The sequence below is a fragment of the Cinclus cinclus genome, chromosome 16, assembly GCF_963662255.1.
Source record: "Cinclus cinclus chromosome 16, bCinCin1.1, whole genome shotgun sequence".
Classification (NCBI taxonomy): domain Eukaryota; kingdom Metazoa; phylum Chordata; class Aves; order Passeriformes; family Cinclidae; genus Cinclus; species Cinclus cinclus.
In genome coordinates this window covers 2,875,213-2,887,492 of record NC_085061.1, presented here as the reverse complement: position 1 = coordinate 2,887,492, position 12,280 = coordinate 2,875,213, and the positions used below count along the sequence as shown (strand labels likewise).

Below are 12,280 nucleotides of genomic sequence, written 5' to 3'. Positions count from 1 at the left end.
GCGGCGCGCCCGCGGGCCGCCGGCGGAGACATTTGCGAGGCGAGTGTCTCCAAGATGGCGGCGTGGGGAAGGAGGCGCGCGGGCCCCGGCGGCACCAACAGCGGCGGCGGCCGGGACAGGTGAGGGACGGCCGGGCCGGGGCGAGGGGCGGCGGGGGCTGCGGGGCTGCACCACCCGCGGCGGCCCCGCGACCCCGCGGCAAGGGCGGGGGCGCCGCGAGGGGAGCGTGGCCGGGCGGGGCGGGCGCGGGACGCGGCCGCGCTGAGGCGCGGAGAGGCCGGGGGCGCTCGGTGCGGCCGCGCCCGGGGAAGGTCAGCGCGGCCCGCGGCGTGTCTGGGGCAGCGCTGCCCGCGGCGGGATGCGGCGCTGGGGGCCGGGTAGAGGAGGGCCGGCCCCGGCAGACTCCTTCCGTCCACGGCTATTTTTAAAGGCGAGGAGGGAGCGGCGAGTCCTCCAGGGTGACCTCCTTCTGCTCGGTACCGTGCTCCGGCCTCTGCTGGGGAGGAGAAGCGGCCAGCACGGGCTGGAAATACCCACAGAGTAGCGGTGGAAGTTTGGGAATCGCAGCTTTAAAATGGGAAAAATAGATAGAAGGAAACCTGACAGAATCAGTTAGGTTCGAAAGACCTCTGAGATCATGGAGTCCAACCTGTGACTGATCCCCACCCCGTCACCCAGACCAGCGCACTGAGTGCCACCCAGTCTTTCCTTCCAGGGACGGTGACTCCACCACCTCTCAGGGCTGCCCATTCTGCTATTTAATCACCCTTTCTGTGAAGAAATCCTTCCAAACGTCCGACCTGAACCTCCCCTGGCACAGCTTAAGACAGTGTCTGGTCGAGCTACTTGAAAATCTGTGCGCACAGCTCCCCACCTGCTGAAAATGTCTGGGTTTATCCCGCATTTCCTGACGTTGGCATTTTTCTGTTCTGCCCCAGGGCTGACTGATGTAACCGGCAGCTGCTGAAAGCTGCTGCAGTGTTTTCTGAGTTTTCCTTTGTCCTGCCGCCTCGCCTCGAAACTCTGATATCCCCCTTAATTTGTCTTGTGGCTTTACTTCACTTTGTTCCCTTGCTGTGATCCGACAGTGTTTGCTTTGATGCTATTGAATCTACATGGCCAAGGAGAGCTACAAGTAGCCCTGAAAATTCTGGCGCTGATGTGAATTGCAGGAATGCTGCCTGTATTCAGGGAATTCAAAAGTAATTGAACTGGAAGGGCCAATGGAATTCCTGTATCAGCGTGGTTTAAATAAACAACTAAGAATACCACAGTGGTAAAACTGTCTGCACCCAGTGCTGGCACTGCCCCAGCATGGGAGGTGTGGAGTTTTTATGTGGCTCTTTCCTGTGGCAGACGTGTCCTCCCAGCAGAAGGGAAGAAACAGAATATGGAAAAGAACACATAGTAACTTCAATTATTCTTCCAGGGTGAAAATTGAGGCAGACTTAAAAGTGAGTTGTTACTTTGTAACTTCGTGTGTGACCGGTGCAATAATGTAATTGTTATTTGAGGTTATTTGTTATTTTTTTTCAAAGCTGTGATTGCTCTTGATCTTATGATCAAAAATATTCCTAAACACGAGTCACTCCATGAACCTGCTGCACGTATATTTTTTTTCCCTTTGCCAGTGAGAAAGGTATGGGAGAGAACAGAACAGCAGATCCTCCCCTGAGCAGCATTTCACAATCTCCATCAGAGGCTGGTGGTTTTTTTAGGTGTCACCCTGTGCAAACGTGCCAGGAGGATAATTCCAAAAGGTGTTGGGTGATGTCAGCGAGGCGCTGCGTCTTCCTGGCAGTTGCAGAGCAGGAGATGTGGATGACTGGGCCTCTGCCTCTCCATCAGTGGCTGATCCCAAACCACACCTGCCCTGTTGGGCTGCTGCAGCACCGGTTGTGCAAAGGCAGCGCTGACAGACCTGATGTCATCACATGATGACATGTGCTTTTTATAGGGTGAATACAGTTTTCTTACTCTGGGCAGGATTCTTGTCCAAAGACACGTTCCTTTGAACTGAATGTGCTGATCCAGTTTTCCTGGTAACTGAGCTGCTTCAAGGAGTGTTTGTAGTTGTCAGTCAGCCACTCTAAAAGGCATCTGTGTGTTGGAGGTGGTGTGAGGAGACTCAGCACTGAATAAAATCCTGTCTGCTGCAAGACTAGAGCAGCTTTCATTTAAAATTATTAAAAATTAAAAAAAAAAGACCAGCATATCTGTGGAGACTGAGTCCCTTCATAAGTGACTTTATTGATACAGAAAAAGCTGTAATTGGTTAAAAAGTGCATTCCTTGCTAGGAGTGAATGTAAGGACATTAATTTCAAAGGATGTTGACTCTGAACTCCAGCTGGCTCTGGTGGCAAAATAATAATGTTAAACAAAATAACCAAAAACACTGAAGGGAACCAACTAAATATTTGTTTTTCTTCATTCTGGATAGACTCTTTAATGGAGCCTATCTAAAGGGAATTGTTAATCTGTAGACCAAAACAACTTTTTCATACAGAACAGACCCTGGATTGTACTGGGAGTTTTTGTATAAAAGGCAGCCCGGTGCCACCAGAGCAGTGGACAGCATGTTGTTTGTTCCCCTGGGAGATATTCTGACAAACTCTGGAAAGAACAGCTTTCATGTCATCACCACTGCCTGCACTGGCTCCTCTGTGCCCTCACAGAGTTCTCCTTTCTCTACCTGCACTGCTCAGATTTCTGGTACTCTGCTTGCAGCAATGATTGACCTATTTCCATCAGCCTGGCTAATCATTAGTTGACTTAAAATTGACACCTCCTTGTTGTCTGGGGGCTGGATTTGTTGTAATGGTCTGGTGATGTTTTGCTTAGTGTTCAGGGAATGTTGTCATTCCCTAAGGCTGCTTGAAGAGCTTCCCGATGTTCTCCTGTCCTTTTTCTATTTGAATTAAAGGTGTATCTTTGGAATTCAAGTCTTGCTTTATTGCCCTGCATTTCCTGTTCTTCCTCTGCTTGAGTGCCCTTCTTAAAGCTCCAGGCCTGACAGCCCTGGCTCAGGGTTTGAGCCTGGTAGATTGTGGAGACCTTCAGCAGAGAAACAATTCTCCAGGTGTTTAGGGTGGGATGTGTTTATGCTTTCTGTGCACCATATCCTGAGTAGAAACACACTGGGGAGTAATGACTGAGAGGTGGTATATTTCCACTGAGAATTAAAGCCAGGCCACAGCTCATTCCTTAATCTTGAAATTAAATTAAATTTCAGGAAGGATTTATGTTGGAGGGAGGGAGGTTTAATGTTTGTCATGCCTTGGCTCTGTTGACTTCCCCCAGCTTGGCTGTGATGCTGACAATGCTCCCAGACATGCTCTGGCCATCTGTAATGTCCTTTTTCTGAGATCTTGCACAGCCAGCACGAAACCCCTCTTGCACTGCTGAGCTGGACTGTGTGTGCTGCTTGTGACCAGGTGTTATCACACTGCTGCAAGCTTCTCTTTTCTAATTTTTTTTAACTACTTATCAAACTGGTCTTCATTTTCAGTTAATCTGATTGCTTGGTGCTCTGAGCAAAACTCTTGCCCAGGAAAGAAAACTTCAACAAAACTTGACTTATGTGTTATGGGAGGGGCTCACAAGAAGTTTTTTTTTTTTTTGCCCTGAACTGTACTAGAGCTTTGTGCAGCTTAAGATTGTTTCCACGTGTGATTTTGAGCATTTGCAGGACTGAGATAGTTGGATAACTTGAAACCCTTACCAAAAGTCTGTCTGGCAGGTGCCATTAGGTTGAAGGCAACAAACTCAGAAGGCTCAGTCCTTCTCCCTGCAGGTGGGCAGTGGTAGGAGGATGCTGAGGGTTCTCCCAGGATGTTTTTCCCTGCCTTGTTCTCACTGCCCTGTTCCTTTGTTTCTGCTTTTGCCACTTGGCAAAACTGAAGGTCTTGTCACATGGAGTGGCATTATGCCTCCTCTTTGGAGTGTTACTTATTTCTTCATCCATAAAGATTATCTAATTGAAATTTCCATTTACCAGACAGGCTCCTTTTTGCAGGAGCCTGCTTCCAAGGTGGAGGCAGAGAAATGGAACTGCTCTGAGGACTGGAACTTCAGAAGAGATTCTTCCCTGTGAGAATGGTGAGGCCCTGGCAGAGGTTGCCCAGAGATTGTGTGGCTATCCCTGGAAGTATCCAAGGCCAGGTTGGATGGGAATTGGAGCATCCTGGCATAGTGGAACGTGTCCCTGCCATGGCAGGGGGTTGGAACTGGATGGGCTTTGAGGTCCTGTGCAACCCAAACCATTTCAGGATTTGATGAACTGCTGGATCTGCAGTTGTTCACCCTCTCCTGGTGCTCTCCCATATTGCCATGTTAGGAAGACAATCCAAATGTAATTTGAAGCTTGCTCTATAGCTAACACAGACATTTCTGCCCCTCCTGCTGCTGTAGCTCTGTTAACAATGGGCTCCTTATTTATAACTTTGGCAATATCAAAATTTGGCATCATTGAGTTTTAAGAGATTTACATCTTGCTGTGCTGAACAGCTGAGAGTTCTGTCACATTCCCTCATCCAGGCATTCATTCAGCACAAGGAATGACACTAAAACTTCTCAAATGTAGAATGCCTGAAGCTGCAGTAGAGCAAGGATTTGGATATAAGGCCTAGAACTATTCCTAAAGAATAGCTGTGCAACTTTTTTAACTGTGCCCTCTTATTTGGAGTGGGGAAGCAGGTCCTGGAAAATAATTTGATTGAATAATATTAACAACTTTGCTTTTAGGCTCTGTCTAGTAAACAGCCTGTCAGGCTTCTGAACACCTGACAGCATTTTATGTCTTCTGGCATTAGGTGCTCTCTGGTTATTTACTGTTCTTTTAAGTAAAATGGAGTTGATATAAAATCCCCACGCTTGGTAAGTGGTGGATGCCAGCTCGGAGTTGCTTGCACAGCTCTGCAGTTGTGTTTGTCATGGCCAGGGGTGGGTGACAAGCTCCAAAAGGCAAACTCCACGGCCTCTAGTGTTTGAGCAAATCCAGTTGCTTTGACTGGATTTGTTTGTGTGGAGCTGCTGTGTTCAGTGGAAAGGCTGTGTCAGGAGAGTTGCCTCTGTGAAGTCCTCGGCTGAAACCTCCTCAAGCCCACATGTCAGGGTGTCTTTCTGTACCATGTGAAATCCAAACAGTTTTCAGCTTTCCATGCTCCAGGGGCAGCCAGTTCTTGTGTGGAAATAATAGATGATAACCCCATTTCCCTGAGCAGAAATAGAGACTTGCTGCCTGCCTTGCTGACTCTTCACATGTCCTATTCCAGCAGCTATATTTTCATTTGTCATTCTTGGATTGGCTGTTTTGCCATTTGCAGCTTCAGCACTATGATACAGATTTATTCTGATTTTAGAGGACTCATTTGGAGAAACAGCACAGTTGGGGGGCAGACTTTTTCAGGGACAAAGCCTTCGTGCTGTTCAGTTCCTGGTGATTTTTATTTTTCCCCAACAGAACATACTTTAAATTCTGCTTGTTTTGGCACTAGAGGACTGTGCTTTTCTCAACTTAATTGTTATAAAGCCCCAGAGCCTGGCAAGCCAGAAAATTCCAGAGGAGATGGACAGTGCTGCTTCTGGCCAGTGTGTTGGATTCCTGCTGACAGGTGGCTCTTTGTGGTGTGGCTCTGCTTGTGCAATGGGGGTGAAAGGAAAAGAGGGGTGTTCAGAGGGAAGAACAGGCAAGAGCTGAGCGAGGAGAAATGAGGCTGATGGGTTAGTGCCACCTGTCCTGGTGCTGAGCCTGGAGAAATCCCATGTAATGTAGATCCTTAATTCCTAGGGTTAGAAGCTCAGTTCCCATGGCTTTTGTACAGGCAGGGAAGGAATGGGCTCACTTCATCCGTGTTTTCCCATTGATGACAGGGAGATCTGGAATGACAGCAACTGTGGTGTTCCTAAGCCTCTGGGAAGTTCCTAGTTGAATTTGGATTTTGCTTCTCTATTTTGCAGACCCATCTCCATGTTCCCAGGTATTAGAAAACACTGAAACACGCTCCTTGTTGGAAATATTTTGTCTGGAGGGTTGTGTTAGCACTGGGTTGGCTTCCAGCTTGAAAATGCCTTTCAGCAATAGCTTTTCCATGAAGTCATTGTGCCCTAGCAAGTGGTTTCACAAAGTCATGGGTAGTGGTTTGCAGTTACCTTAAGCCTCTATATGTCTTTTGCAATGAAACTGGAATTTTTGATTTGGAAGAAGCTGCACTTGGAGCAGCTGTTATCAGGGAAAAGAATCCTTGGCAGAAACCAGTGACCAGCTGTGTCCTTGGTGTCAGTATAAGACCTGCTTAACTGGCTTCTTGTTAGAAACTCCTTATATAGGTCCTTTGTATTTAATTTTTTTTCTCTCTAAATACCTCTCAATTCACTGCAAAACATCAGAGCCCACCACATCCTGTGCTGAAAGGGTTAAAGATAATTTTCCCAACAACGTCTGACAAGCTCATTGCCCTAAAGAAGCCCCTGGCATACACGGAATTAAAGTGGATTTTTATTTTTCTTTCTACTCATGAACAGGCAAAGGGGGAAAGGCACTGCGAGGAACTCAATAACTACATTGTAAGTTGAATTTTCCTTGTAGGTTACATAAATTCCAGCTGGACTTTTAATGAAACTGCTTATGACTCTGCTTTGGGAGAGGGTGGTGCCTCTCAGGTCCTGCTGGTTGATGTTTGCTGCTGTTACAAACGCAGCCATGTCTGCAACAGCCTGTAATTTAACAATATTCTTGATTACAGCTGGCCACTGCTCAATCCCCTTTGCAGCCTGAGTGGAGCTGCACATTAAGGATAATGTTTGGCAACAGCAGCTTGTGAATGTGTATTTTTCTCCCTTATTTTCCAGTGCATGCACATAAGTACCACTGTACTAATGGAGCAAAAAGTGCTCATTCTGTTCTCCACATCAGCAGTGTGTTCCTCCCGATATCACGGGGGTCTGAATGCTGTTGGGATGAGGCAGTTTTGTCTGCTGTGATTAGGTCAGATGTGTGATTTGTTCTCCTTCTGCTAAAGGAATCTGCTAGATATTTTTATCTTTGCTAGGCCACGTGCTCAGTTTTGCTCTGCTTAAGCACAAGTATGTCAGAAATATTCATTTCTGCTTAGAAAGGAGGATTTTGCCTGGTTCTGATGGAAAGGTTTTTACCCTTTCTCTGAGCAGGTGAACATTATGATCCTGTTCCTTATCAGTCTGTGTGGGAATGTAGCTGCAGATATAAGGTGATGTGGTGAAGACGGTGGAGGGAAGGTAGAAAATGATGTGACATTAGGTAGCTGAAAGCTGCTGGTCCAATACAAGTTCCCTGACTCCCCTGAGTAGGAAATGTGCTCCCAGGTGAAGTGAGCAGCTCTTTCTTCACTGCTTAAGCCTGCCTGGGTTAAAAACTTGCTTGTGTCTTGCTTTGCTGCCTCCCACTTCAGAAGAGGGAGTGAAGTGTTCTGCCACAACCTGAATCCTGCTTCCCTCTCAGCAGTGTTCCTTGGACATCCTTGTTGGATTTACCATGGATTTACTAGGCTGTGTTAATAAGGAGGACTAAATAGCAAGCTGCATCAGAAAGCAAATGTATTCATCTGGAGATGCTTCCTCTCTCCAAACCTCCCAGAGCAGCTTGTCCTCCTGGTCAATGAGGTGCTTGTCTTGGTTTCTGTGAAAGCTCCTGAAGTCTGTGTGGTTTGTTCAGTGATGTGTTGTGGTCACTAAGGTGTGACACTTCTGCTGTCTCCAAAGAAACTGCTTGGGTATTGGTGTGAGAAACCATTTCAGGACTGTTGCAAGGCCCTATTTCTCAAATTGTTCTAGATCCTTCAAGTTAGGAAAAGGTAAGAAAAATACGTTGCCTTCTTTTGGGATGAATTATCATACAGCAAGAGTAATCAGCTGATGTGAAATGAAGCTTGAGTTGAGAAGCTGCTGGTTTTGAAACAGAAGCAGTGACCTTGAGGGGCTGCTCTACTTGGGGCACTTGTGTCCTGCTCCCCCAGCCGGGTGGGTGAACAGCCTGTCCTTCAGCCCTGTAGTTTTAATTCTTCATTTCCCCTTACCAGGGTGACCTTGTCCTCCACGGACTGTTACATTGTGCACGAGATCTACAACGGGGAGAACGCTCAGGACCAGTTTGAGTACGAGCTGGAGCAGGCTCTGGAGGCGCAGTACAAGTACATCGTGATCGAGCCCACGCGCATCGGGGACGAGACGGCGCGCTGGATCACCGTGGGGAACTGCCTGCACAAAACAGCCGTGCTGGCGGGCACCACCTGCCTCTTCACCCCCCTGGCACTGCCAGTAGATTATTCTCACTACATCTCCCTGCCCGCTGGAGTGCTGAGCGTGGCTTGCTGCACCCTCTACGGGATCTCTTGGCAGTTTGATCCCTGTTGCAAGTACCAGGTCGAGTACGATGCTTATAAACTTTCGCGCCTGCCCCTGCATACGCTCACCTCGTCCACTCCCGTGGTGCTGGTGAGGAAGGACGACCTGCACAGAAAGAGACTGCACAACACGATAGCACTCGCTGCCCTGGTGTACTGTGTAAAGAAGATCTATGAACTCTATGCTGTATGACTTCAGCAGGGAAGAGAGAAACCCACAAAGACAAGTGTATTAAGACTCCCACAGTAACATTTTTGTTTTTCCTCTTTGAGAAGCGGTGGAGCCTGGGAAGGATTTGGTTTAATAGAGCTGTTATTTTTCAAATAACACATCACTGGTGCACCAAGGTTTTTCAGTTCTTTGTTACACTTGAGACGTGGATGTGTGGTGACTTGAGATCCGTATGTTAGGCCAGGGGAGTCCAATCCAGCAGCAGAATGTCAATGAAAGAAAGCAATAGAAAGAAGGGGTGTGAGAGCTGCTTTTTTTCTTTTTTTTTCTTTTTTTTTCTTTTTTTTTCTTTTTTTTTCTTTTTTTTTCTTTTTTTTTCTTTTTTTTTCTTTTTTTTTCTTTTTTTTTTTTGGGGAAACATTTAAGTATATTGTTTAATTGTATTACACAGAACCAGCCAGAAGTTATCATTGACCATTAAAGGATGAGAATTTGAAATGCTGAAGCTCTCTTGTCACTGTTATCATAGTGATACCACTTTGTGTCCACGTACAGACACATTCTGCTCAGTACTTGTATGAGTTCTTCCTAAGGTGGAAACATCTCTGAAATGCCTTGAGCCATATGCAGTGCTGGGGGCTGCCAAGGTGGGAGCCTACCTGTCCTACCTCTGGGCTGTGCCCTGACCACACAGTTTCACTGCTTTTGCCTGGAACACAGGAGCTGCCTACTCCTACTGCAAGGCATCCACGTGACTGCATCTTGTAACTGTGTTACCTGAAATTTTAGAATTCAGTCCTGTGCATTAATTCATGTTTTAGCTCTAAACTCAAAATCTTGTTCTTAATATGGGAAGCATTTACTCTTCTGTGAGATCTGCCAGTTATTTTTAAAAGATAGGGTCTTGCTGTCTCTAATCTCCTCCCACCACACGGAGAAATAGGTGTGGCTGCCGTTGGCAGGGCCAGCTTGGCACAGCTCCAGGTGTTACATTTGGAATAGGAGAGCAAAGGCCTGCAGTGAGAAGCTGCCTGTGCACTGTGTGCTCCCTGCCTCAGTGGGAGCTGCAGCGTGACCTTCACAGCTGAAACACCGACCTTGGAAGGGGTCAGACCCCAGATTCTGCCTTTCTGCCTTTATCTCTCCAAATTGCCACAGCAAGCACCAAGGACTCCTCCCCCTGTCCTCGCTTCCATGGGCTGTTCTGACCACGGTTCTGGCTTGTGCTTCTCTGCTGGGGCAGTTTTTCTGTGAGCAGGGCATGCAGCCCATTGTGTGTGTGCTGGGCAAACTGGGTTTGATGGGTGTTGCCAGCCCTTAGCACCAGCACAGGCAGCTGTACTGAGTGGGCTGGAGGAGCTCCAGTGGCAGTGAGACATTTCTGGGTGGCATCAGCCCTTTGTAAAGTGGCTGAACTCTTTCCCTCCAAGGTTAAAAGAAGCTGGGATCCAGAGCATCTATTTATAGCAACAATGTACAGTTGCCTTGGCAAAGAAGTGCAACTACTTCATCTTTCAGTAGTCTGGGCAGGCTGCCCTTCCACCCTGATGTCTTTCCAGAGTCCCTGCTGGATGGATTTGAAGCCAGTGGCACATCTGTCACAGCTAATACTGCTTATTGCTGCAGAAGGCCCTGAAATACCTTTGTGCTGCCCACACCAAAGGCATTCCTGGTCTTTTTTCACTCAGTGCAGAATGATTCTCAGAGCTATTAGTTCCCTTCCTGCAACAAACCTCTGGGGTCCTGGTACTTTTTTGTGTTAAGCTTCCCCTGGTCTGGAATGATCACTGTGGCAGGTTCCTTAAAAGCATGGCTGGCATCAGAGACTTGAGTTAAAAATTACCAAGTTTCCTGGGGTCTCTTACTGCAGGAGGAAAGGTGAAAAGTCAGCTTAGCTGTCACAATGGGTAGGTCTGATTGAAAAAACAGCTGTTACTCCATTCTGAGGTGGAAGGGCAGAGGGGCTTGTTTTCCAAGGAATCTCAGTGATAACGTAGCTAAAATACTTTTTAACATTCTGGCTGTTAGTCAGTCAGGGCTGTAACTGTGCAGGGTGACCTGGGAGAATGAGAGGAGTCTTGAGGTGTATTTTAGTGCACAGGGAAATGGTAAAACAACTTCCAGAAATTCTCATGCATGTGAAGTGGTGCTGTATCTGCTGTCCCCAGTGCCAGCAGCTCAGTGGAATCACCAGTGGCTGAAGGGACAAACAGTGGCTGGGGACAAACCTCTCTTCAGAAGCCCCCACGCTTTGCTGCCCACCCTGCCAATTGTGGACATGCTCTGGAGTGTGCAGCATTCCCCTCATCCCAGGGAATTTACTTTCAAAGGGAATGGGTGCACTCTCAGCAACCTCTGCCTTGGAGCTGTAGTTCCCACAGCAGCTACAGTAACCCCACACATAATTTTTCCCTCAGGCCTGATGTGTTTCACCCTCAGTGCCCTAGATGGGAACACAGAAATGCAAAGCAGCCCCTCGGTCCTTCCTGGGTAGCCATGACCTGAAACACCACAACATGGAGCAGCTGAACAAGCCTTGCAGGAGCACACATTTCACCAAGAAACTGAGGATCTGAGCATGGGAAACAAAAGGAAAAGCACAACTAACACCAATACTCCCCTTGTGGAGAGGCAGAGAAGGTAATGCCTTGCTTTCCTATTTTAACAGGAAAAAGTGAAAAAGGAAAAAAACACCTGAAAGGTTCAACTTGTCAGGCCAACCCCAAGCCTTTCTGTGACACAGCTGCAGCCTCAGCCACAGGGAAGGTGGCAGAGGATAGATGTCCTGACAGAGCAGCAGCATTGTCATCACTGAACACATCATGGTTCTCAAAGATCATTTATAAATCTGTACCGGTTAAGAAAAGGCTTTTGGAATGAGAAGGTCCTTTTGAGCCTGCACACCTGTATCAGAGTTTGTGTGACTAATCCTCTGTGTGGATTCACACTGTGTAAGCTAACAGGTCCCATAAAGAGGGCTGGGATAAAGCATGTTGTTCTGCAGCTACTACTGGTACAACAGCACCTTGCAGGGATGTAAGTAAAAACAAAAGCCTCCTGCTTTCTCCTCCTTTTATGCTACATGCTGTGAGGAGCTGGAGTAGACCAAGGGATTAATTTCATAGCAATGTAATTTATTTGTCATCAGATGTGCACTGCCAGGCAGGACATGTGAGGCAGGACACATGGAAAATGCTGACAAGTGCATGGAAGTGGCAGGAGGGGTGTGGACCTTGGTTTCTACTAGTAGAGTTTATTTCAATTTTATTTCTGTCCCATCTCTCTGCAGCAGTTCATTTTCCCTAGTGGTGCTGGTATCCCTCACATGAGGAGAAAGGGTGAGGAATGGAACATGGCACCCCTTCAGGCTGTCAGGCTCCCTGAAGTGATACCTGAACACGCAGGTATCATTCTCCACTGGATGTGATCCTAATTAGCATCTGTGATTGCTTTAAGGCAGGTGAGAACAAAGGGTCTGTCTCCTACACTCTGCACCCTACACACCTGGATTCTTCTCCAGTGCCAGAGAGTGCCTGGCATCCACAGGATCACACCTGCTGTGTGCTGCAGGTGGCCCAGGTGTGCTGCTATCACCTGTGCAGTGTGTCCTGGCAGCAGCTGCCTTGCTGTGCTGTTCTACCTGTTCAGTGCTTCCCTGCATTCCTTGGGCTGGGATTCACAGAGCCCTGTCACTGCAGAATTAACTGTCCCAGTACATCAGCAGGGCAT

General features: G+C 47.6%; 1 protein-coding gene across 1 annotated transcript; it reads left to right on the top strand.

Annotated features, from left to right (window-relative positions):
• TMEM11 (transmembrane protein 11) lies at nucleotides 1-12,201 on the top strand. The gene is made up of 2 exons (XM_062503567.1): nucleotides 1-119; nucleotides 8,056-12,201. Exons 1-2 carry the CDS (start codon nucleotides 55-57, stop codon nucleotides 8,570-8,572), a joined length of 582 nt encoding a protein of 193 aa, XP_062359551.1. The 5' UTR covers nucleotides 1-54; the 3' UTR covers nucleotides 8,573-12,201.
• Nucleotides 12,202-12,280: the final 79 nt, after the last annotated feature.